Source organism: Culex quinquefasciatus, chromosome 3 (genome assembly GCF_015732765.1).
Source record: "Culex quinquefasciatus strain JHB chromosome 3, VPISU_Cqui_1.0_pri_paternal, whole genome shotgun sequence".
Lineage (NCBI taxonomy): Eukaryota > Metazoa > Arthropoda > Insecta > Diptera > Culicidae > Culex > Culex quinquefasciatus.
The window spans coordinates 18,481,992-18,509,559 of NC_051863.1; the positions used below are offsets into that span (position 1 = coordinate 18,481,992).

Genomic DNA, 27,568 nt, shown 5'->3' on the forward strand with positions numbered 1-27,568 from the left:
GGTCAAAATTTGATTCGACGTTACTTTCCCCATACGATCTGCTGATTTTCCGGAATCGGTTCCAGAGTGGCCAAAGTTGTCACTTTTTGGCGTAAGAACCGAACCAAACGCAACAAAGAGCACCTCGAACCGATTCTCCGTATTGAACTGATTCGCGTTCGAACAAAACAGTCGAAATTTTTTATATCCCAGTCAAATCAATCCGAATTCTGAAACGGAATCTAATTAGAATCGTATACAAATTTCGTGTTCGAACCGGTTGTAGCGTTTGAAACGGAATTTGTATACGATGCTAATTAGATTCCGTTTCGGAATTCGGATTGATTTGACTGGGATATAGGTATACTTATGCATAAGATGGAGCGAACTGGAGCAACATGGAGCGAACTGTCAAAAACTGCTCGACTGCGGGTGCTCCATTCCCCACGAAAACAGCATGGAAAAAAACAAAAGTGCTCGGATTGGGCTCCAAAATTTTCTGGGGGTTCCTTGGCCGAAATAATTAGACCCGTATTTTTTTGTTTGGCCATTAGGGTGACCTACGCCGTGTAAGGGTGATCTAAAAAATTGCCATTTCGTCGATTTTCGCAAAAACCACTTTTTTCGAAAAGCCATAACTCCTCGCCATTTCAACCGATTTCAATTGTCTTATACGCAAATGAAAGGTGATAAGTTGGCCTTTCAAAGAAAAATAGTTACAAGTTTAAAAAATCTACCCTAACATTTGAAAAGGGCGTATGAAACTTTAAAATGCCGTTTTGACTGTGTCTGGACCAAAGAGCCTATGTCTGGAAACATTTTTATCGGATTCCCTGGATATTTTTACATACCATACTAAAAAATGGGAGGAGTTCATTAACAGGATTCCGAGATATGATTTTTTGAAAATAAAATCCGTGTTTTTCGACGCGCCACGCGCAAAAACCGGAAAATGACGAAATTGGCAAAAAACAACTTTTTTTACTAAAACTCCTATAACTTTAAAATTTCAGCGATGACCTATAGATGTTTTGGTACCAAAATTTTCGTAGTTAAAAGACGCAACTTTTGGTGCCCAGACATGTGTAGGTCATCGCTTTGACAGCACTTTGATGTAGAGGTATAATATTTAGAAGGCTTATTCAAGAAATTTGTTTTTTGAGTGAATTTACAGCCTTTCGTCAGCGAGCAAGGCAACAAGGATTACAAAAATGCTTAATTTACAAAGAAATAAATTAAAGCAACATTCAACCGTATGTAAAGATGTCAATTTACACCATCAAATTCGAAATCGCCCCAATGGTTGGTCACTTTTTCGTTGGGGTGTCAAATAAGAAATAGACTCCGATGGTTTGACAACAATCGGTGTCAAACCATCATGGTTTCAGTGTAATGGTCTGTGCACTGATCACACAGCTCATGTTTGCCTGAATGCCTATTTTCAGCCTATCTCAATTTGCTCACTCACTATTTGAATCAAACACGATTCGTGTGTAGTTCAAATAATAACATTGTATTATTAGGTTTATAATGCCAAACAAAGTAGTTAAGGCAAGTCTCATCCACCAAACACCACCGATGACGACGATGACGAAGCTCAACCTTCTCCACCCCACAAAATGCAGATAAGCCGCGTGCGTCAGTGACTGCTTCGGTTGCCGGCCAAATTTTGTCCACCGAGGTCGAACGTAATTTTATTGCACTTCAGCAAGTTCGAGGTACCGCTCGGAACGATGTGGACTTTAAACATTGCTGAGGAACGGAATTATTGGTGAAATATTTTATCAAACTGTGGAGTTTTTTATTTAAATTAATTGAAAAATTATGTCATTTGATAAATGATATTTAATATATGCCTTAAAAATAATATTTTAATCTTAAAATAAGATAAAATGGCAAAGGGTAAAATAAATAATAACCGTAAAATTGTAAATTTCCACACAAAACCAGTATTGGAAAGGCTCTCCTACGCGTGACATCATCGAATACTCGCGCGCCGATTGGTCAGCTAGCGAAGGGGCACGTCTCGCGAGAGATTTTTTTTCCACTGATTCTGCTTTGCATACAACATTCGTGGTTTTACTCGCGCTGACAGTTCGACGGACACGGGGCACGCGCTTGCGCCTGTGGTGGTAGATTCCGCGGTCGACCTTATTGGCGATGGTTCGCTGAAGATTTTTTTTTACGAAACTATGGTATTTTTCATAATTTTTGTAATTTATATGTCATAATATAAAATTATAATTACTAAAAGTAATTTGAAAATTTACATGTTTATTGTTTTTCACACATTATTTATTTACTTCATAATTTATTCGTTTATTAATTTTGACTGCCGTATTGTTTGCGTAGTTCTTATGTATAATTATGATTGTTTTTAATCTAATTAGAAATAACTCCCATTAGAGCATCTCCACGGGCGGTTCTCATTTCAGGAACGATTTTAGCAACCGCCTATTTTTTCCTAACCTAAAAAAAAAACGTCAACCGCTTCACTGCGGTGTGTCGTGTGCGCGTTCGAGCAATAATATAACACCAGTTTTGTGCACATCACACAGGTGACCGGACTGTGGTTCGTATCAGAGGTTCAAAGTGCACCTCTTTATTTTATCAGAAAGTGTTGAAAGAAAAAAAATCGATCAGTAATGGACCGGTAGAACCTGCACACGGTGGCCCTCTCCCTTATCAGTGTGTCGCCTTATCGCACTGGATCGCCTGGGGCTGGTCTGGGCAATTAATCACTCTGGGTTGTACGCCCAAGTTCAGCGCTGTAAACAAATCCCCCTCGTAATCGTAATCATGTCGCATAGCACGGCTAGTGGCTTCTACTAGTTTAGTACCACGGCTGACACCGAGCGATACGGTTCACGGCGAGCCTCACTCAATAGTAAACAGCTGCAGGGTAAGCCGCTTAAGTCCATTGATGTATTCGTGAGTGAGTTTTTCTCTAAAGTTTATTCTTTTTTTTTCATTCACAGAGAATATCCTAGTCCAAGCCGCGCGCAGTAGTAGGCCGAATTATGCAACGTGTGCGACAGAACGTGGCGAGCAAAACATCGAGTTGACATTCTGATTTTTTTTAAACGCGGAAATTATCACAAGTTAAAGTTTTTTTTATCTCCGAGTGAGTAAGCGCCAGTATTTCCCCGCGACTGGACCTAAGGAGGCTGTGCGGGACGTGGGTGTGACTGTGACTAGCGACTGAGCGGTTTTAAGGAAGAAGAAGGAAAAAAAAAAAAAACACGCGAGATGGGTTCGACCGAGCGCAGCAAGCTGATTGGTGTCATCGATGAGGGGACTAACATTGCACGCTTTGCGGTAGGTTCAAGTCTTAGAATAGAGAATAACTTTTTTTTATTTATATAAAAACTTTTTTTTAATTAAATCTCATCTATGCTTAACATTCAATCAGATAACGATTTTTCAAAGCTCTACGTAAATTTTGTAATCAGGGCATTAAATGCCTCAAGACTTTGCTCGTGATTAGTTATTATGAATGCCATTGTTTTCAAGTGATTTGCTGACGCAAGGGGAAAAATCTGAGGTGTGACGTCGAAGTGATAGAAGCATTTTGAGCGATGGTTGTACATATTTTGCTAAAGTGCAAAAACGATTTCTATAGTATCTTATCCTACTGCAACAGCCTTACCTTTTTGTCGGACCAACATAAAGATAATAATTAGCGAGAAGTTTAAAAATGTCCAATTTAGACGAGGGATCGCAGCAATCCTTGGTCGCGGTTGGTTGACAAGAATTTGCGCTCCGCGTTTTTTGGTTTCTCTTCGTTTCGAATTTTTCATCGCGACGTTTTACGGTTCGCGATTTTTAGACTTTCCGGCGGGACAGTTCCGTGAGAAGTTCTTTCGGTAGTGTAGTGTTTTGAGTGGTACAAGAATTCAGACGGATTTTTGCAGGTTTTCATGTGATTTGGGTGTTGTGAAGAAGTGACACTTTGAAGAGAAATCTCGGTCACCGAACGGAGTTTTTTGAATCCATTTGTTATATTTCGGTCAGAAATTTCTGCCGATACAGGGATACAGAGAAAATGGGTGGATTTTCCAAGTTTGTATGGTTGTAAAGTTGTGAAAATTGCTGAGGAAAATGTTGAAGGAGTTGAGTAGTGAGTGAAGGGGGCGGGATTAGGCAACGTTTGCTAAGATTGACGGCTCGATTTCTGAGCGGCTCAAAATGCAGGCGGCTCGAGAAGTCGCCGGATTCGTGACGAAATAGTGAATGTAATCGCTGCCGGTTTGACGGATGATGCTGCTTTTCGGGTGAGAAACTTCCAATTGGAAATATGGAGCAGCCGTGACTGACTGGTTACGGTGTTCGCTTTGTAAGCGAATGATCCTGGGTTCGATTCCCATCTGCTCCAAACGAGAAAGATCAGGAAATATGAATTTTGAAACTCTTAACATGAACGAAACATTAAAGTCACTCGAACCGGGGTTCGATCCCCCGTCCTTTGGATTGGTAGAATTAGGAATACTACTACTACAAACTATATACGTGCTGGGTCTTTGTCCATTTAACAAGGACTCGGAAGTGCTAAATAACGTTTGAATCCGATTGATGCAAACGTTCTTTAGGGCGGGGCTTGTCGATTCAAGCTGAAGTACCTCGCGCACGGCTAGCCTGCGTAGAAATGGGTCACCGAAGCTCGGCAGAGCTAACACTTGCCAAATGCCTATGCGAGTTATTTGCATGTATAGAATGTAAAATATAAATACATGGAAACAACTCAATTTGTAAGAAGCGACCGCGTGGTCCCGTTTGGTTGGTTGCACACACACACACAGAGTTTAAAAATGTCCAATTTAGACAAAACAAAATTATATAAATTTGCAAGTAAATTTGAGTTTATTTAATATTGAAAAAAAAAATAGTCGACGATCAATGCTTTGACCATGCCTTGCGCAGCCATTTATTATGTGAAAAACATGCATTTTCTGGAGACTTCAATTTTCACCAATGGAATATTTCTCAATTTTCTACGTAAAATTTTTCCATAGGGGGCTGATTTGTTCCCAAAAAAATCCCGATTTTATATTCGGCTTCTTATCTCGAGTTATTAACTTTTAAAAAATTGTAACCTTTGAATAAAAAATTAGAAAAAAATAAATTATTGTCAAACAAGATTTCAAAAATCGTGTTTAGATGTAAAATCAAATTTGCTATTGAATATGATTTTACACAAAAGTGTATTATGGCACATTAAGGTGATTTTTTTGAAAATGTTCAGTTTTTTGCAATTTGAAATTAAACAGATATTTTCCTACAATTTCCCTTTTGATATTGTTTGGACTGCTGGTTGATGAGATACAGTTTATATTTTGTGAAAAATGAGTTATTCTCAGTGTCATCTTATTTTTCTTCTTTCATCCTTCAACTCGCGATAATTCAAATACATTTATTTTTGAAATTTTGAAACGTTGGGTTTTTTTTTTCAATATATACTGAAAAAAACGAAAATTCCACCAAAAAAAAATATTTTATACATTGAATAATTAACAAATAGTTTCCGAAATATTGCCGTTCAAGAGCCAAACGACATACGACACCTAGTGTTGAGTAGCAGAACAGAGCGAAGAATGTCGATTGAAATTTCCGCCCTTTGAGGTTATGTATGCGAATTCTGTTTTGGTAAATTCCAGCGTTCAAAACAACTTTTGAGCACAAATTCGAGCTGATACTTTGTTAACTTTTGATGCTTTATCATTTTAAACAATATTATTTTTTCAAAAAAAATTTTTTTCAATTTTTTTATTGCGGTAATTTATTTATAGAGGGCAAAAAGTTTACACTCGTAATACTTGAATTTTTTCTCAAAAGTTGTTCTAAGAGCTGTAAATTAAATTTTAAGTTTGCATTCCTATGTAACCGAACAGCGAAAACTTGAGTCGTCATTCTTCGATGCTTTGCGCCATCTGTCGGAATTTTTGAGCTTTTAATCGCGAATCGTGAGTTGAGAAATGAGGGATGACAACGAGAAAAACTTGTATGTCCATCCCGGGAATTCCCGGGATTTTTTTCAAAACCGATAATTCCCGAATCCCGGGATTTTTATAATTTGTCCCGGGAATTCCCGTAATTTAATAAAACACAAATTTTGGTCTGGAAATTCAGATTTGGTTGTGGAAATAGATGAACAGTTAAATACCTCATAATCGACAATAATTTTTAAGCATTATAATTTTTATTCGGCATATATCAGCATTAATTTGGTTTACTTCGGAAAACTGTTAAAATTTTAGTTTAATGATCTGCAAAATGCCTAGCGCATTTTAATGTTTTTTGATTTTATATATTTTTAATAGATTAAAATATCAAAATCAAATCGAACTATTTTTCATCAATCATCGGCATGCGAAGCAAATTAGTACAAATGAAAATATGTTTTTTTTTGCAAAAAATCTTTTGTGAAAGTTGTACTTTTTAGCACTAGTATCAACAAGTAACATTTTTATATTTTGTTAAATTTCAAATGTGAATTTATTTAACACATAAATGTTTGCAAAAATTCCATTCAAAAACGTTTATTCGGGATTGCAAAAAATGTTGTAAGCAACTTGCTGATAAACTTGATTACTCTTTCAAAACAACCAATGCGCCAAGAGTTTCCGACATTGGACATTTTAAAAAAGCAATTGAGATTTATCCGATTAATGCACGAAATAATCTTTTTTTTTTTTGCCACTTGTTGCATAATCTTTTATTGTATAAAATATGAAATTCAAAAATTTATCTAAAATTTTACATTGATTGTGGTCATTTTATTTGTTGTCGTTACTTGTTTTTTTTTAAATACATTTATATAAGACTCATTTAATCTGAATCACATTGTAGTTCATTTAAAATCCAAAGCATAACAAAGAACAAAAAACATATTTTAATTTCATTTAAGCTTTTTAAAAACTGTCTTCCTTAGTTAAATTGAAGTATGCATTATCACCAATTAAAATGATTAAGCTAATTCTATAATTTTGAGCTTGAAAAACATAACAAATATAATGAAAACATAGATGTTATGACTGTTTCAAAAATTTCCCGGGATCCCGGGAATTCCCGGGATTCCAAAAATATGTTTCCCGTTTCCCGGGAAATTCAATACCCGGGAAATTTGGACGCCCTTTTGTCATTTCAAGTACCCTAAAGGTTTAAATAAAATTTTAATATTTGGGACCTTAGATCAGAAAAAACTTCAGAAACAATCATAAATTCATACTTTGTAGTTTTTTAAAAGTACCAAAACAGTAATATTGTACCGGCTCTGTGGCTCAAAAGGGACGTGGCGTTACATCGTGCTGCCATCTGTTTTTTTAGTGCAAGAGTGGAAAAGTGCTGAGTCATCGTCTAAAAATTCGCGATTAAAAGCTCAAAAATTCCGGTAGATGGCGCAAAGCATCGAAGAATGACGATTCAAATTTTCGCTGTTCGGTTATATAGGAATGCAAACTTAAAATTGAATTTACAGCTCTTAGAACAACTTTTGAGAAAAAATTCAATTAGTACGAGTGTAAACTTTTTGCCCTCTATAAACTAACGCAATAAAAAAAATTTGGAAAAAAAATAATTTTGAAAAAATAATATTGATTAAAATTATAGAGCATCAAAAGTTAACAAAGTATCAGCTCGAATTTTTGCTCAAAAGTTGTTTTGAACGCTGGAATTTAACTCAACACTAGGTGTCGCATGTCTTTTAGCTTATGAATGCCAATAGACGGCGTCCTATTTCGCCCAGCAAAATGAAGTCGATAAAGTAGTCGGTTTCGATGGAGAAAAAGTGGAAAACGTGGTCTAAAAATAGCGACGCCATTCCCCTACGAACTGGACGAGGGAGTCGTGGATTGCCTGGCCCGAGTCATCTGCATTACCGATCTATGTATGTACAATTTCGTTAGCCAGAGAAAGGTATTCGCTTTAAAGGTTCAGTTGAAATATACTGTGGTCATGGCCAAGTCCTGCCAAGGCGGGGGTTCAAATACATACAAGACTCATAAAAACGTATGAAATGTCATTTTTCCCTAACTCCTAACAAGGTTTTAACAAAGGTTTTATTAAGGCTTTAAGGAGGTTGTTAGGACTCAGTTGTAAAGCCTTGAAATCCTATGTCCTTTTGGGTTTAATGTGGGGTTTACCGAGGTTTTGGGGAGTTTGTTACGACTAAGTGGTTGTAATGTTGCTTTTGGCAGATAGGTTTTATGGCGGTTGTGACAGTTTTGATAAAACCTAAAATGTTACTTGGGAAGGCAACTTTTGGGAGAAGTATTTGCCATCAAGATTATGATTTCATGATCTTAAAAAAGACTTCATCCACCTGGTTTAGTGCCTTACTCACTTCTAACCAAATATGGGTCATACAAAAGAACCGAAAATATTTTTTATTTGGTTTTTAACTGTTTTGGAAACAACACGGACACACACAGATATACAGACGTTTGTTAAGTTTTCGATTCTGAATCCCTAGGTGTACGTGTAGTTGGGTCTACGAGCGTTATGTGATTAAGTTCATTTTCAGAGCAGGATTATAGCAGTGAGACTAACTCAATTGTTCAATAATTATCTAAAAATAATCATTGGATTGGTTCAGCCTGAACTGTGACATCTAAGTACTGTTATTTTTATTCGATATTTTCAGCATAAAAAGACATCCGTGGAGACGCACGGTCATGCTTGTTCCAACCAATATAAAATAAATCCATTTCCTCCCACCAGGTGTTCAAACTGCCCGACCTCGAGGAACTGTTCGTGCATGAGGTAAAAATCACCCAGATAACGCCCCGCGATGGCTGGGTTGAGCAAAACCCGGTCGAAATTCTAGAGGGTGTCCGGCTCTGCATGGTGGAGGTGTGTCTCCAGCTGGAGCAGCACGGTTACCAGGTGAAGGATATCGCGTCGATCGGTATCACGAACCAGCGCGAAACGACCGTCGTGTGGGATAAAAATACCGGCGAACCCCTTCACAATGCTATCGGTAAACCGCTCAAAGGTTTTAAGCTCTGATTCTTATCTAACGATTCTCTTATCGCAATCGCAGTTTGGAACGACATTCGAACAAATTCCACCGTGGACAAGGTGCTGGCCCGGCTGCCCGATCAGAACCACAACCACTTCCGGTCGATCGCGGGTCTGCCCGTTTCGCCCTACTTTTCCGCGCTCAAACTAAACTGGCTCAAGGAGAACATCCGGGAGGTGCGAAAGGCATGCCGCGAGAAGCGATGCTACGCCGGGACGATCGACACGTGGCTCGTCTGGAACCTGACCGGTGGCATCGACGGGGGCGCGTTCATAACGGACGTCACGAATGCATCACGCACGCTGCTGATGAACATCGAAACGCTGCACTGGGATCCGCTGCTGATCAAGACCTTTTCGCTGCACGTGGATATGCTGCCGGAGATTCGCAGTTCGTCGGAGATCTACGGCCGGATCAAGAGCGAAAGCGTGCTGGACGGTATTCCGATCAGTGCGATTCTCGGCAACCAGCAGGCCAGCCTGGTGGGACAGCGGTGCATGCGGGAGGGACAGGCCAAAAACACCTACCGGAAGGGGTGCTTCCTGCTGTACAACACGGGAACGAGGGTAAGTTCTAAATGTTTGCTGAAGGAATACCAAACAAATCATAACTTCCAACTTACTTCAACAGTGTGTACATTCCACGCACGGCCTGGTCACGACGGTGGCCTACCAGATGGGACCGGACCGACCGCCGGTGTACGCGCTGGAAGGGTCCGTGGCGGTGGCCGGCGTCGCAATGAAGTGGCTCAAGGAGAACCTGGGACTGCTGAAGGACATTCCAACCGATTCGGAGGCGGTAAGTTCTGCAAAGAAAACGTTGTTAAAAAATAACGTTATTAACAAAAATTGGGTCCTTAAATTAAGCTTAAATTTGTGATATTATTGTTCACAACGATAAAGCTTATTTTTTGAGTACAACGACTCGTTGAACGACCGCAAAAGAATTAAAATTGATTGGCATTCATAAGCTAAACGACATGCGACACCTAGTGTTGAGTAGCAGAACAGAGCGAAGAATGTCGATTGAAATTTCCGCCCTTTGAGGTTATGTATGCGAATTCTGTTTTGTTAAATTCCAGCGTTCAAAACAATTTTTGAGCAAAAATTCGAGCTGATACTTTGTTAACTTTTGATGCTCAATCATTTTGAACAATATTATTTTTTCAAAATTATTTTTATTTTCAAATATTTTTATTGCGTTAATTTATAAAGGGCAAAAAGTTTAAACTCGTACTACTTGAACTTTTTCTCAAAAGTTGTTCTAAGAGCTGTAAATTCAATTTTAAGTTTGCATTCCTATGTAACCGAACAGCGAAAATTTGAATCGTCATTCTTCGATGTTTTACGCCATCTGTCGGAATTTTTGAGCTTTTAATCACGAATTTTAAATTCATATTTACTTTAAGGCCCTTCTTGACAGAAAAGGTCCTACTTGACAGCTCGGGAATTATAGTTGATCCATCGAAATAATGTTGTCTTGTCAATTTATTTTTTTTGCATTAAAATCAGTAGCGTGCCAAGCCCCTCGAGGAAGGTGGGGCAATTGGGTACTAAAGTCCTATGTCAATTTTTATGTACAACGGTAAAAAACACGATTAATAACCATTTCTGATCACTTTTTTTCATTTTAATGCAAAAATTTTTTTTGACAAGACAACATTTTTTCGATGGATCAACTATGCTCCCCTTGGAACGAGCTGTCAAGTAGGAGCTTTTCTGTCAAGAAGGACCGCGAGGTTAATTTTTCAAAATTGATTTAAAAATCCATTTTAAACTCTTTGTGCTTGTACAAAGGATCATTGTACTCAGAAAAAATAAGCTTTATCGCTGTAAACAATAATATCAGCAATCTAAGCTTCATTTTAGGACCCAATTATATGGACGTTTAGAAAATTTCGTCGTTTATGGACACCCCCTGACTAAAATTAGAACAAATTTCTGAGGATGATGGGGCAGTTGCCCCACCTTGTACACGCTAGTGATTAAAATGACAAAAATGAACACAGATGGTTTTAATCATGTTTTTTACCGAAATTTTTTTTATTCGGAAAATTTACTGCATTTTCCGATTCTTTGATTAATTTTACCCCAAGAACAGAACAAATTTGATGCCATGTTTTAAGTGTTGTTGAAATATCTTCATATTTACATGCATTTTCGGCAAACCAAGTTTCTTAGAAAAATTGAAAAAATCGGGTTACCATCAATTATTTTTTTTAAATTGAATTATATTTTTTTAAAGAAAATATTTGCTAGAAACAACTTCAATTTGATTTTGAAATTTTCCAAACAAAATCAATTCTTAGAAATTTGAAACAAAAAAATAAAAAGGTCTTTGATCTGAAATATGATTTTCTCGATTTTTATATTTGACTTTTACAAAAATATAAAATCCCAAAAAAAACGATACATTCAAATTTTGTTAACATTATTTTGGTTGAAAAAATCAGAAAATTTAACAACAGCTTAATTTTTTAACCAATTGTTTCCGAGACATCGCGAGACGAAAAATTAAGGCCAATCAGATGGCACTGAAAAAAAAAACGAATTTTTCATTAAATTTAAACTAAAAAAAATGTATCTTAGCAACCAGTCCGATCAACACCACTCAAAAAACTAGTTGGAATGGTTTTTTTTTTTCAGCTTTTCCAAAATGTATTATATAGGATTGCCTTTTCTTGATAAAATATTTTTAATTTGCTAAAAAACCAAAAAAATCTAAAACTTTTACCTTGAAAAGCTTATAACTTGAAAAAGGTGCACTTGATGTGAAATAATTTTTGATTGCATATTTGTTTTCGCATCTCAAATTTATTTTCAAAATTCAGTTTGACAATATTTTTTCCGAAAAATATTTTTTAAATGTTTAGCTCGAGTACTCTACCGCAAAATATGCTATTATTATAGTATTCTAGTAAAAAAAAATTGAATATCAAAAAAGTACTTTTTTTTTGGAAATTTAAAAAAAAAACAAAAATGTGAAATGTGATTTTTTTTTCGTATTCTTATTTTTTCTGGAAAGGTTTTATCATAAGCAACGGCTTTGTCGAAGACACCAACACGATCAGAGAATCCTATTTTGAATTTTCACATACCCATTTTGTGTGTCGTTAAATTGGATGGAAAAACTGATGATGCAAAATTACTTTTTGATCAGAATAGTGTAAAGTTGTAGATATTAATGAGGACTGTTAAGGTGGAACACAGAAAAAAAATGCTGCCGATTTTTTTATTAAGTATTTTTTTAACAAAAATAAAAACAATTTCCCAAAATCCACACTTTTTTATAATTATTTTTTATATTTATGTTTTGGAGACAAAAAAAAACTACAATTTTTGAGCCATTGAAAAGCCGCCGAGTTAGGCTAGAGCAAATATTTTTCAATGTTTATGTTGAAATGGCCTTATGACTTCCTTTAAAAAAATTGGAGAAATATAAATTTTTCTCGAAACATTTTTTTGATTTCAGATTTTAACGTAATATCAAATTTGCAATCGAAAAGTAGGGGAAATCTACCCTTTCCAATCAAACACCTATCTTCGTCATATGGAGAGTTTGATGCTCGATTAAAGCTCCAAAAATACTATTTGGGCTATAAACTTACCAGCAACAGCACCGCCTCGAGTAAGCACGCAAATGTATGCCACTTACTGGCCAAAAAGATCACATTTAATGCACTTTTGATCATAAATTGTAATTTGCGAGACCACTTCTCATCATTTTGTTGGCACACACAGTGACACACACGAGAATCCCTCAAACGCTTAATGAATATCGCCAAAATTAACTTTTCACTTTCGCTTACTTTTTCACGGCGCTTAAGATATGAAATTGCTTCCAACTACCGGCAACATGTTCTTTTGATCATTAGTAAGGCACTCACTTGAAGAATAATCCCGAAAAATGTAATAAATTAGCAAGCGCCATCAAAAAACAAACGCGCCAAGTCGTTTGACGTTTCAATTTTCACTTTGCATTCCACTCGAAGGCTGAAGAAAACCGAGCGAGAGACGAAGGCAAAAGAACAAAGGCTGGCCGTCAACACCACCAGCAGCACAGCCAGCGATGCCAGGAAACTTTCCCTATAAATGCCACTTTTCGTGAGTGTTCGTTTGAACTGTCAGCGCAAATGGCAACACTCGACAGAGTGTTGGAAGAAAAAGAACTATGCCGATATTAGAAAAATGGGCGTGGCCCAATGCATTCGCCTCGATTAGAATACCCTTGGGATTTTTTTGTTAAATGCTTGGTAAAGAAATAGAATAACTTTTAGTGAAAGTGAAAATAAACAGAAATGTTCACAAAAACTTGCTCTACTCGTTGGTGTACTTGGTTTTAGTAAAATTCAAGGGAGACTCTAGATTATCCAGCATCATTCAAACACGACCGCTTATTAGGATTAAAATGGGTAGATTTCCCCTACTTTATCATTATTATCCTGAACCGATTTTTTTTTTCGAAAAGTTGAGAATGTTTCCAATAAAATTGCCTAAGAACCATTAAAGATAGAATTTTTCGTTTTTAGAAATACAGCGAGTAAAAAAAGAAAATGGAAGTTTTGCCTTCCTCACTGAGGTAAGGCTATAATCCTGCTCTTAAAATGAACTTTGTATAAAAACGTCGTAGACCCACCTTCATGTATACATATCGACTCAGAATCGAAAACTGAACAAATGTCTGTGTGTATGTGTGTGTGTATGTATGTATGTGACCAACAAACTAGCTCATGTTTCTCGGCACTGGCTGAACCGATTTGACCCGAACCTGTTGCATTCGACTTGGTTTAGGGTCCCATAGATCGAGTTTTATACAGATTGAAGTTTCGATAAGTAGTTCAAAAGTTATGTATAAAAATGTGTTTTCACATATATCCGGATCTCACTTAAATGTATGTAAACTATGTCCGGACCCACCATCCGACCCATCGTTGGATAGGTTATCAAAAGACCTTTCCAACGAGTCCAAATCATTGAAGATCTGGCAACCCTGTCTCGAGATATGGTCACTTAAGTGATATTTATGTACTTTTTTGTAGCCAGATCTCACTTAAATGTATGTAAACTATGTCCGGATCCACCTTCCGACCCATCGTTGGTTAGGTTATCAAAAGACCTTTCCAACGAGTCCAAAACATTGAAGATCTGGCAACCCTGTCTGGAGATATGTCCACTTAAGTGATATTTATGTACTTTTTGGAAACCGGATCTCACTTAAATGTATGTAAACTATGTCTGGATCCACTATCCGATCCATCGTTGGTTAGGTTATCAAAAGACCTTTCCAACAAATCCAAAACATTGAAGATCTGGCAACCCTGTCTCGAGATATGGTCACTTAAGTGACATTTATGTACTTTTTTGATGCCGGATCTCACTTAAATATATGTAAACTATATTCGGATCCACCATCCGATCCATCGTTGGTTAGGTTATCAAAAGACCTTTCCAACGAGTCCAAAACATTGAAGATCTGGCAACCCTGTCTTGAGATATGGTCACTTAAGTGACATTTATGTAACTTTTTTGTAGCCGGATCTCACTTAAATGTATGTAAACTATGTCTGGATCCACTATCCGACCCATCGTTGGTTAGGTTATCGAAAAACCATTCCAACAAGTCCAAAAAATTGAAGACCTGGCAACCCTGTCTCGAGATATGGTCACTTAAGTCATATTTATGTACTTTATTATTCCGGTTCTAAAAATAGATGAAATTTGTGTACAACCCCATCAAATCAGCCATTGTTGGTAATGAGTGAGGAAGGCTCCAACCACATAGGTGGATTAAGTTAGTTTTTTTTAAGTATTATTTAAACAGGCTTTCATTTTCTATTACCGCAGAAACCTATAACCAATTTTAAAAAATTAAATAATTGTGAAATTTTCTGGTCCTTTCGATTTTTTATTAATTTTGAAATCAACTCTAACAGTCCAAAAGGGTGTAATTTTGAAAATTTAGTCAAACATGAATTCTTTGAATCTGTATCTAGGCAGTATCTAGAACTTGTTTCGTCGACATTTGAAGTCTGATTTTGCTTTCAAAAAGATCAGAAAATAAACAATTTTAACTTAAAATGTTTAATTCAGTTATCTATTGTTTGCCAGAGTTCTTTTTTTTTTAATACTAAATAATGAAGTTTTGATGTCATTTTTGGTTTGTTATGTTAAAATATGTTTAAAAAGGGAGTTAACCATTCCAGTAAATCTTTTTTGATCTTTTACAGATCGCCGGAAGTGTCTTCTCGACGGGCGATGTCTACTTTGTACCTGCTTTTACTGGCCTCTACGCACCCTACTGGAGGAAGGACGCCCGAGGGTGAGTACCAACTGAATCTGGAATCTGGTTTCAATTAAACGTGATCCCAACGTACTGATAACAGTTGTTGAGATATACCGGTTAGGATTGAGAGGGAGACTGCTGCAACATATTTATGGTCACACGTGAGAGCCAAACTGGTTTACGAAGCACTTGCTCATAGTCGAGTAATGAAAGCCACGCTTTTGGAATGCAGACATCACAGACAATTGGATGATTTTTAGTACATCCTGGACCAGCTGAAACACTTTTTTTGCCGCATTATAAATCAAACATTTGTCAACAAGACAATTGTCGTACATGTTTTATTTTCGAGCTGGTGATAGGACATTTACGACATGATAAGCAATCTGCATGCAATTAAGTCTGCAAACCGCTCTTTACAATCCATTCGCAAGCTGTTAGCTAATTTGTCCATTAAAAAAAGAGCGTTGGTGATGCTATTTAGCGATTACCTAGTTTCGACCCGCCCGATCCTAGTAGTCCACGCAAGTTGTCAGATCAAAACAGGATTGCGCAGAGGCGCGATTTAGTCGCAGCCTGCTTAGTTCGCCGCCAACTTTAATCCCGCGAGGCAGCATCGCCTTGCTTCGGTCGGTCACCGCGGTGAGTTTCCGTTAGACACTTTATTGTTTGTGGTTGATGGTCACCATTAAACGATTCAACAAATTTCCAAGAAAAACACACTGATAACATTGGCCCGTGTGTCCTTTCTCATCTTGGGCTGGGTGCAACTTTCAATGACGTCCGCACGAAATATTAATAAAAAAGAAATGTGGACTTTAAACTTGGCGGGATTTTTTGACTGTCGAAGGTGTTATCAAAATTTGAGTGAGCTTTTTTTTTTTGCTTTTGCCGGTTTTTAATGGTTCAATCCGTCCAAACCAGAGGGGTCTGTTGATAGTGGAAGAGCACTCTTCGATTGCATTCGTTTGACCGAGATTCACCAGACAGGTTGTGTTTTTACTGTGCGTCAGGGAAAATAACTAAAAAGTTGTTTATCTGATCATTAATTAAAAGACTATAGTTGAAAAGTGAGTAATCATAAAATTAATGATATTAATTGAAACGAGTGATTTGTTTCAGTGTTAGAGCATGCAAGTGAAATTATCTGGTTTTAACTTAACTTAGGAAAACTATATTTAAAAAATAAATAAAAAAGTGATTGCTAAAAACGAATGCTGTATGTAGAAAATTGAAAATAATTAGTTTAAAACAAAAATTAAAATTCAAACAAGTAAAATAACACGTGCCTTCTAACGGAAATATTGCGTCGGTGATCGTGTTTAGCAAATTAGATTATCTTAACGACTGGCGAGCGATTGTAACTATTTTTTTTCTCTCTCTTTCTCACACTCACTAGAACTGTTTACAGTTGTAAGGCTAAACACGATGTCACGACAAAGGCACGTCCCATGCCGATCGTTTTGTCGCAGGCGATCGCGCGCGCGTTTCTGACGTATTTCAATCGTTACAAAATTGCGATGCATTGCCAAGGGCGAAACGCCACAGACAAGGGGAGGTGAATGTGGAATGCTATTTCTTTAATTTATAGAATCGATCAGATTTCGCCGAGTATCGTCACACCAAATGTGTACTTTTATTTTTTTAATCAATATTCTTTAATATAAAAAAATAATAATACTATGGCCAATCCAAATTTAATTAAATATTTTTGTCTCCACCCTTTTTTAATATTTTGGACTACAAACTGAAACATTTCTTGACATTAAAAAAAAACAAAAAAAAAGATTGAGATAGCCCTTCAAAAAAATAAAAAAACAACAGGGAAAATTGGAATAGGAAAGAAGAACTGTTATTTTTTTTCAAAGAGGGTGTTTTTGAACACCCCTTATTCAAGGCGGTTTTTAAAACACCCAAAAAGCAAAAAAGAAAGGACCATTTAAAAAAAACTCTTAATATTCAGTAACTAAATGGTTTCGCATTTTGACATATGAGCAGTTCTCTACGAAATCGGTCTTTTTTCTTAAATTTTAATTTTTGTATTTTTTAATCCGACTGAAACTTTTTTGGTGCCTTCGATATGCTCAAAGAAGCCATTTTGCATCATTAGTTTGTACATATAATTTTCCATACAAATTTGGCAGCTGGCCATACAAAAATGATGTATGAAAATTCAAAAATCTGTATCTTTTGATCGATTTGGTGTCTTCGGCAAAGTTGTAGGTATGGATATGGACTACACTGAAAAAAAATTATACACGGTAAAAAAATGGTGATTTTTTATTTAACTTTTTGTCACTAAAACTTGATTTGCAAAAAAACACTATCTTTAATTTTTTTTAATTTTTTGATATGTTTTAGAAGACATCAAATGTCAACTTTTCAGAAATTTCCAGGTTGTGCAAAAAATCTTTGAGCGAGTTATGATTTTTTGAATCAATACTGATTTTTTCAAAAATTCGAAAAATTGGTCACAAAAATTTTTCAACTTCATTTTTCGATGTAAAATCAAATTTGCAATCAAAAAGTACTTTAGTGAAATTTTGATAAATTGCACCGTTTTCAAGTTAAATCCATTTTTAGGTGACTTTTTTGAAAATAGTCGCAGTTTTTCATTTTTTTTAAATTAGTGCACATGTTTGCCCAAAAATATTTTTGAAAAGCTGAGAAAATTCTCTATATTTTGCATTTTAGAATTTTGTTGATACGACCCTTAGTTGCTGAGCTATTGCCATGCAAAGGTTTAAAAACAGGAAAATTGATGTTTTCTAAGTCCCACCCAAACAACACACCATTTTCTAATGTCGATATCTCAGCAACTAATGGTCCGATTTTCAATGTTAAAATATGAAACATTTGTGAAATTTTCCGATCTTTTCGAAAAAAAAAATATTTTCAATTTTTTTAAACCAAGACTAACATTTCAAAAGGGCCAAACATTCAATATTACGCCCTTTTAAAATGTTAGTCTTGGTTCAAAAATTTTGAAAACATTTTTTTCGAAAAGATCGGAAAATTTCACGAATGTTTCATGTATTAACATCGAACGAAAATCGAACGATTAGTTGCTGAGATATCGACATTAGAAAATGGTGGGTTGTTTGGGTGAGGCTTAGAAAATATGAATTTTCCTGTTTTTTTACCCTTGGCATTGCACTATCTCAGCAACGAAGGGTCGTATCAACAAAGTTTAAAAATGCAAAATATAGAGAATTTTCTCAGCTTTTCAAAAATATTTTTTTTCAAAGGTGGGCAAACATGTGCACTAATTTAAAAAATGAAAAACTGCGACTATTTTCAAAAAAGTCACCTAAAAATGGATTTAACTTGAAAACGGTGCAATTTATCACAATTTCACTAAAGAACTTTTTGATTGCAAATTTGATTTTACGTCGAAAAATGAAGTTAAAAAATTTGTGTGACCAATTTTTCGATTTTTTGAAAAAATCATTATTGATTCAAAAAATCATAACTCGCTCAAAGATTTTTTGCACAACCTGGAAATTTCTGAAAAGTTGACATTTGATGTCTTCTAAAACATATCAAAAAATAAAAAAAAATTAAAAATAGTGTTTTTTTTTGCAAATCAAGTTTTAGTGACAAAAAGCTAAATAAAAAATCACCAATTTTTTTAACGTGTATAATTTTTTTTCAGTGTAGTCCAAAAAAATAGGTTGAAAAATATAAATCATGAATTCAAAATGCTCAATGCACGGAAGTAAAAAAAAACGAGTTTTATTTCATTGCAAAAATATAAAATAGAAAAAAATGTAACGTTTCATTGCATTCAACTATTTAAAATAATTTTAAACCGACGACGTCGTCGTTTAAACTGTAAAAAAAAACATCCAAAAAAAGGTGATTTAATAACCATGAACTGCACAAATTTAATCTTCGATTTTTTTTCTTTTGTCCAGGAGGTCCTTTTTAACTTTTTTTTTATTCTACGAAAAACATGACTTCTCTTGCTTCTTTCAATATTTTTTTGTATTTAACTTTCAATGATCCAGTAATAAAAACCTAAAAAAGAATATTTGACCCGTTCCGTAATGTGATACAACTTGAGTATTTTTTTTTTTAAATTTATTTGTAAGTCTAATTGTTTTTTAAAGTGGTGATCTCCGAACAACCGGTTTTACATTTACATAAAATTACTACTTCCGATAGAGATGGGCTTAATTGAGCGAACCGTTCTTATGAACCGGCTCAAGCTAAAGAACGAATGAGCGACCGCTCAGAAAAAATGAGCGGCGGTTCATTTTGTGAACCGGTTCTTTTCAAAGAACCGTCAAATCAAAGAGCGAGTCGAAGAACGAACCGAACGAGAGCGAATGAGCGAGAGCGAATGAACGGAAAGAACGAACGGAGCGCTTAATTAGCGTCGCTCGCGCCGTCGTCGACGTCGTCGAACGGCGTCGTTTTCGTTCACTCATTCGTTATTTCGCTCTCGCTCATTCGCTCTCGTTCGGTTCGTTCTTCCACGCGCTGGTGGTGACGGTGCGGTGGAGAAAAGAGGGGAAACTAGGTTCTCACCGGTCGCCTCATGTTCCAACATTATGGCGCACTTTATGCTTGTTGCTAGCCCGTGTCGAGGCGCCTGTGATTTTGAATCAGCTGACTGTCGCCCGATGTTGCATGATCTCATTATGAAAATATCGATACATTTCTCAAATGTTATGTATACATGAAGTTGTTACACGCATTCGAACATAGTTCGTATGCTAGTTTGCGGTTTTAATCCATGTATTGGACCGTTTGTGATTTAAAATGTAATTTACCACAGCACATCACACAAACTTGGTACTCTTTTGTGGTAATTGCTCAATAGTTTACTTAATGCATTTTTTTCTGATCTTCTTTTGACGCTTGTTTTGATCATTCATTTGCTATAATCAAAGTTGTCCTTTTTAACAAAAAACTGCATTTCCATAGTATTTTATCATGTGCAGCAAAAGCTACCTCAAATATGCCTGTTACTGAACACCAACTTAAATCTTTTGTTTCACAAAATAATGGAAAGATAATTATCAAAACGATAATTCAGCTTACTTTTCATAACTTTTAACGATTGAAAGCAATAATTTGGTTGAAAAACTTTTGAAACTTTTGAAGAAAACTCAAGTTTGTTGAACAAACAAATTTTGTTTATCTATCTATGAAAAAAGTTTTCGATATTTGTAGATTTCAGAGATCAATGTTTTTCTTCTTTTTCATATAAAACGTTTATATTTATATTTGAAATGCTTTCCAAAAAAGGATAAAGCAAATCGACGATTTTCTATGTTTTATGGATGATCTCCAATCTGTTCAGAATAAGTGCGATGAAAACATATATTTTTTAATTATCAATCAACAAAAAGCATACGAAGCGTGACACTCATGGACACTCTATTGGTCGTTCGAGCAGATGCTTCAGTTCCTTCCAGTCTATTTTCTGACTTTGAGCGAAATGAGCGGATGAGCCGTTCAAAAGAGCCGCTCATTTAAATGAGCGAACGAAAATGAGCGGCTCACAGAAATGAGCGGTTTTGCCCACCACTAACTTCCGATAGTATTCAAGTCACAAATCCTATGAATGGTTCATTTTTTAACATTTTTTTTAATATTTTCTTTCCACGCAGCATCATTTGCGGGCTGACCAGCTTCACAACGAAACACCACATCATTCGGGCAGCCCTTGAGGCGGTTTGCTTCCAAACGCGTGATATTATCGAGGCCATGAAGAAAGATTGCGGGTAAGTACGGTTAAGCCCTATGTGACAAACAGTGAGTAATAACTGTATCTTTCGCCTTAATATTTTAGCATCAATCTTAACAAACTGCACGCGGACGGAATTATGACTGATAACAAGCTGTTAATGCAACTGCAGGCTGATCTGGGTGGAATTCCAGTTTGTAAGTTGCCATTTTATTTTATTTTTTTCACTTAAAAAGCGAGCTAAACACACAGACGTAAATCATTGAACATTTTAACATCTCCCAGAGCCATTTAAAAATTCTGTTGTGAACGCTTGAACATTTTCAACCAACTGTCAAATCAGTGCAAACAAGCCGTGGTGAATTCGAAACGACCGTGGTGAGTTTGAGATCTTTCAAATTGACCGTTAAATTTTAACGAGATTTACGCCTGTTTGTCTGTGCACGTGACTAGTAGCGATCCCTTACTTAATGGCTATTTTGGCACTCGATCATCGTACGTAATCGATTGGTTTAATTTCCTACCTTCACTTCTCGCCTCGTCCCTTCAGTAAAGACCGAGTTTCGCGATCCGGCGGCACTCGGCACGGCGATGGCGGCGGCCCAGGCCAACGGAATCAACCTGTACGACCTGGAACCGGAGAGTTGGTGAGTCTCGGAAGCATTTTTTATTTGATTTTAAAATTGTTACATTTTTTTTACAATTTCTCACCAGGAACGCCCAACGCCACGTAACAACCCACGAAACGTTCCTGCCCACGACGACGGAAGAGGAGCGGGACGCGCGGTACACCAAGTGGAAGATGGCCGTCCAGCGCAGCCTGGGCTGGGCCGTGACCAAGAAGAGCGAGGCCATGACCGGTGAGTAAACTCGCTTATCGCCTGAAGTTCAATGTCTAATTTTGATGTATTTTTTTTTTCTTTTTTTTTTTTGTCACAGACGAGCGATACGCGCTGCTGGCGTCGATTCCGGCCAGTTTGTTCCTGCTGTCGTCGTTTGTGATGCTGGTGTTTTCTCAGGTCAGCCGGAGGTGATAGACTTTGTCAACGTTATTTTAAATGTTGTTACAGCTTTTTTTTAATTGTTAATTTCTGCGGCTTTAACTATTCGATAGTTGTTGATTCGGTATTCTAAAAAAATAGGAACAGATTAGCTTGTAAAATCCGGTTCAATAGTGCACAAGGCTTCCACTTCCGGCACCACAAGATACCTCCACACAGCTTTAGAAGCTCGTCTTGCAATAGATAACAGACAACAGAAAATCAAAAGACAAAACTCCGGGAAATCGTCAATAGAAAGGTTCATTCCATGGTCAAACGTTTACACTGAAGTAATAGCTACTACAAAGTAATTTAATCCTGTATGCCAAACGCAAATCTGGAACAAATTGTAAATTGGCAAACATATTTTTAAGACGTTGAATTAGGTTTATCAGTTTTGCTCAAACGGACACACCAATCGTGATTGAATTCGAAACGAATGTTTTTAAATATGCTTTATTGTTTAATTATTTTAGTTAGGCAGGCTACGAATCGGAAAATTTTAATAATTGTACTTAAAATTATTTTAAAATTGTGTAAAATTTAATGAAGTTATTGCTTTCAAACTGTTTGTCATTTCTCTCGAAAAATCCGAAGAATCCTTCAACTCTGAATCTTATATTCGTTAGTCTAAATTTGCTGAACTAGTTCACATTTACCCCACTGTCCTAATTCATCCCGCACGGCACTTACTCATTCCGAAGAAGACTCATTCTCCGGTTTCCTCTCTTGAGTGCGGTTAAAGTGAGTGAGAATCAAGCTACTGATAACAAGTGCCAAATATTGTATCACAGATAAATTTACTCAACAACAATTACTCAAAACCGATTATTTTTATCAAATAAAAAAATTATTTCGCTCGAAAAAAAATTACAACAAAAAAAAATATTTTCAAAAATTTGCTTCATCCAATTGTCTATGGTGTCCCCTCTTGCCTCGAGGACCGACTCTGTCACATGACGACGGAGACAAGGACCGACGACGACGACGACGACAACATGGTGAGAACAAAATAAAGCTCAAGCTCCTAGAAGCTGAAACCGCACGACACCACCCACCGCAGGGCTTTTACCACCCTCCTGCGCCGGACAGGAAGGAGAGATTTTTGAAAAAATAAATTAAAATTTTCTAGTATTGATGGAGGCGAATGGTTGATTATGATTTCGATGGAGATGGAGGTTTGATAGTTTTTTTAAAAGGATATTTTTATAGGTTGAATAATACAAATAATGATAATAATGATAATAATATAAATTATCTTGAAAAAAGTTTTTTAAAATGCATTTTACACGCGTCCAGTTGCTTTCCAATCATTAGTTTTCAAAATATCGATGTATTGACGGAAATTTTTTTTCTCAAAAAAAAAACTTTTCGTGGGACTGTACATTGGTATTTTCTGAAAATTTAAAATGTCTTCAGAGTAGTTCAAACATGCTAAATGTATAAACGCAGGAAAATGCATTTTAACTAGTTTTGAGCAATTCTCTACGAAATCGGTCTTTTTTCTTAAATTTTAATTTTTGTATTTTTTAATCCGATTGAAACCTTTTTTGGTGCCTTCGGTATGCCCAAAGAAGCCATTTTGCATCATTAGTTTGTCCATATAATTTTCCATACAAATTTGGCAGCTGGCCAAAAATGATGTATGAAAATTCAAAAATCTGTATCTTTTGAAGGAATTTTTTGATCGATTTGGTATCTTCGGCAAAGTTGTAGGTATTGATATGGACTACACTGAAAAAAATGATGCACGGTAAAATTTTGGTGATTTTTTATTTTACTTTTTGTCACTAAAACTTGATTTGCAAAAAAAAACACTTTTTTTATTATTTTTTGATATGTTTTAGAGGACATCAAATCAAGGGGTTGGAAACTCTTAGAGCTATAATTATTATGTTACCCAGTATATCAAAATATATGTTAGTTTACTTATTATTTCCTTTACATATTTCCAGTATACTTACCAATATACTGAGAGTATCTTAATATACTAACCGTTTATTGCTTTTCGGTTAGTATACTAACAAGTATACTGGAATATCGTTAGTATACTCAGTATTCCTAAGTAATATTAGAGTTTCCAGCCCCTTGCATCAAATGCCAACTTTTCAGAAATTTCAAGGTTGTGCAAAAAATCTTTGAGCGAGTTATGAATTTTTGAATCAATACTGATTTTTTTCAAAAAATCGAAAAATTGGTCGCAAAAATTTTTCAACTTCATTTTTTGATGCAAAATCAAATTTGCAATCAAAAAGTACTCTAGTGAAATTTTGATAAAGTGCACCGTTTTCAAGTTAAATCCATTTTTAGGTGACTTTTTTGAAAATAGTCGCAGTTTTACATTTTTTCAAATTAGTGCACATGTTTGCCCACTTTTGAAAAAAAAAATATTTTTGAATAGCTGAGAAAATTCTCTATATTTTGCATTTTTGAACTTTGTTGATACGACCCTTAATTGCTGAGATATTGCCATGCAAAGGTTTAAAAACAGGAAAATTGATGTTTTCTAAGTCCCACCCAAACAACACACCATTTTCCAATGTCAATATTCTAAATTAAAATATGAAACATTCGTGAAATTTTCCGATCTTTTCGAAAAAAATATTTTCAAAGTTTTAAACCAAGGCTAACATTTTAAAAGGGCGTAATATTGAATATTTGGCCCTTTTGAAATGTTAGTCTTGGTTTAAAATTTTTGAAAATATTTTTTTCGAAAAGATCGGAAAAATTCACGAATGTTTCATACTTTAACATTGAAAATCGGACCATTAGTTGCTGAGATATCGACATTAGAAAATGGTGTGTTGTTTGGGTGGGACTTAGAAAACATCAATTTTCCTGTTTTTAAACCTTTGCATGGCAATAGCTCAGCAACTAAGGGTCGTATCAACAAAATTCTAAAATGCAAAATATAGAGAATTTTCTCAGCTTTTCAAAAATATTTTTGGGCAAACATGTGCACTTATTTAAAAAAATGAAAAACTGCGACTATTTTCAAAAAAGTAACCTAAAAATGGATTTAACTTGAAAACGGTGCACTTTATCAAAATTTCACTACAGTACTTCTTGATTGCAAATTAGATTTTACATCGAAAAATGAAGTTGAAAAATGTTTGCGACCAAAATTTCGATTTTTTGAAAAAATCAGTCTTGATTAAAAACAATCATAACTCGGTCAATGATTTTTTTGCACAACCTGGAAATTTCTGAAAAGTTGACATTTTATGTCCTCTAAAACATATATAAAAAAAATTAAAAATAGTGTTTTTTTGTAAATTGAGTTTTCGTGATAAAAAGTTAAATAAAAAAATCACCAATTTTTTACCGTGTATTATTGTTTTACCAGTGTATTCCGTATTCATACCTACAACTTTGCCGAAGACACCAAATCGATCAAAAAATTCCTTCAAAAGATACAGATTTTTGAATTTTCATACATCATTTTTGTATGGACAGCTGCCAAATTTGTATGGAAAATTATATGGACAAACTAATGATGCAAAATGGCTTCTTTGGGCATACCGAAGGCACCACAAAAGTTTCAGTCGGATTAAAAAATACAAATAAAATCGAATGACCAAAATCCTAGAGAACTGCTCATATGCCTTATTTTTCTGCGTGTGTCTTCTGCGAAGTTGTAGGTATGGATAAGGACTACACCGAAAAAAATGATACACAAAAAAAATATTATTTTAAAATCACTTTTTGTCACTAAAGTGTGTTTCCATAATACTAACACTATTTTTATCTATTCAATGACATCTTGTCAGAAAATTTTACAAAGGGCAAAAAACTTTTACCAAGTAAAGGTTTTGCTCAATTCTGAAAAAGCTCTGTTCGAAAAGCTGAGAAAATTTTCTACATTTTGCTTTTTTTGACCTTGTTGTTGAGATATGGCTATGCATAAATGAAAAACCAAGAAAAAATAGATTTGCTCAGTGCCCTTGTTTTTTGAACACCGATATCCCGGGAACTAATGGTTAAAATTTCAATGTTAAAAATAAACAATTTGTTAAAATTGCTGCTCTCCACAAATCTCCATCTCCATTTTCAGTAATATTTTTGAAAAGTTTTTGATTCTTTCAACCATGAAGAGTTATTCAAATACAAACTTAGATTTTTATTCAGGCATATTCATAATAATCTTTTAAAATTAAAAAAATAAAAGTCCGGCAAAGTTTTATGACAAAATATTCGAAGGATTCGAACTTATTTCAAAGTATTTTAATAAATCTTTCAATAAAATTTATTATTTTTCTGAAATACTGTGTCGTCTCAATACAAGCAGTTCATGAAAAAAAAAGTGAAGTCTGATGTAGTCTGATGATCTCTCAGCAACTAATGGTCAATTGGGTACTAAAGCCCTATGTAAATTTTTATGTACAACGGTAAAAAACACGTTTAAAAACCATTTCTGATCACTTTTTTTCATTTTAATGCAACAATTTTTTTTGACAGGACAACATTTTTTTGATGGATCAACTATGGTCCCCTTGGAACGAGCTGTCAAGTAGGAGCTTTTCTGTCACGAAGGACCACGAGGTTAATTTTTCAAAATTGATTTAAAAATCCATTTAAACTCTTTGTGGTCGTACAAAGGGTCATTGTACTCAGAAAAATAAGCTTTATCGCTGTAAACAATAATATCAGCAATCTAAGCTTCATTTTAGGACCCAATTATGTCACATATGAGCAATTCTCTGAGATTTCGATCATTCGATTTTTTTTTGGTATTTTTAATCCGGCTAGCTTTTTTGGTGCCTTCGGTATGCCCATAGAAGCCATTTTGCATCACTAGTTAGTCCATATAATTTTCCATACAAATTTGGCAGCTGTCCATACAAAAATGATTTATAAAAATTCAAAAATCTGTAATCATTTGATGGAATTTTTTGAACGATTTGGTGTCTTTGGCAAAGTCGTAGGTATGGATAAGGATACACGGTAAAACTATTCTTGGTGATTTTTAATTTCACTTTTCGTCACTAAAAGTTGATTAAACTTTCAAACAACCTAGAGTCATGGGATTCCTATGCAGATAGGACCTTTTGAAAATTTAATAGAGATGTGCAAAAAACACTATTTTTAATTTTTTCTCTGATATGTTTGTGGGGACATCAAATGTCAACCTTTCAGAAATTTTCAGAACGGGCAAAAAATCTTTGACCGAGTTATAAATTTTGAATCAATACTGATTTTTTTTAAATCGAAATATTTGTCGAAAAAAATGTCAACTCCATTTTTCGATGTAAAATCAAATTTCAAATTCAAGTTATATCCATTTTCAGGTAACCTTTTTGAAAATGGTCGCAGATATTCATTTTTTTTTTTTCAAATTAGTGCCCTTGTTTGCCCACCTTTGAAAAAAATATATAAGGGTGAGGTGAAAATATATAAGGGTGAAAGGGTGAGATAATTATTAATTAATCCTCTATATTTTGCTTTTTGAACTTTGTTGATACGACTCTTAGTTCAGTAACAACTTTTCAAAAGGGCGAATCCCTCAGATGTAAACAAACTGAGTTTTCGTCAGAATCATGTAAAGCGAACAAA

General features: G+C 35.3%; 1 protein-coding gene across 1 annotated transcript; it reads left to right on the plus strand.

The window, feature by feature from the left end:
* The first annotated feature begins 2,463 nt into the window (after positions 1 to 2,463).
* On the plus strand, positions 2,464 to 22,220 carry LOC6054417 (glycerol kinase). Its single transcript, XM_038263009.1, has 11 exons — positions 2,464 to 2,881; positions 2,958 to 3,297; positions 8,695 to 8,953; positions 9,017 to 9,561; positions 9,626 to 9,793; positions 15,222 to 15,313; positions 20,899 to 21,012; positions 21,081 to 21,172; positions 21,526 to 21,622; positions 21,690 to 21,835; positions 21,915 to 22,220. The coding sequence occupies exons 2-11, from the start codon at positions 3,229 to 3,231 to the stop codon at positions 22,007 to 22,009; spliced, it is 1,677 nt and encodes a 558-aa protein (XP_038118937.1). The 5' UTR covers positions 2,464 to 2,881; positions 2,958 to 3,228; the 3' UTR covers positions 22,010 to 22,220.
* Positions 22,221 to 27,568: the final 5,348 nt, after the last annotated feature.

What these genes read in the sequence shown, in the direction of transcription:
- LOC6054417 (XM_038263009.1), top strand. Translation starts at nt 3,229, where the DNA reads ATGGGTTCGACCGAGCGCAGCAAGCTGATTGGTGTCATCGATGAGGGG. An exon ending in GCCATGAAGAAAGATTGCGG is followed by an intron (nt 21,013 to 21,080) that starts GTAAGTACGGTT and finishes TTAATATTTTAG; the next exon opens with CATCAATCTTAACAAACTGC. An exon ending in TCTGGGTGGAATTCCAGTTT is followed by an intron (nt 21,173 to 21,525) that starts GTAAGTTGCCAT and finishes TCGTCCCTTCAG; the next exon opens with TAAAGACCGAGTTTCGCGAT.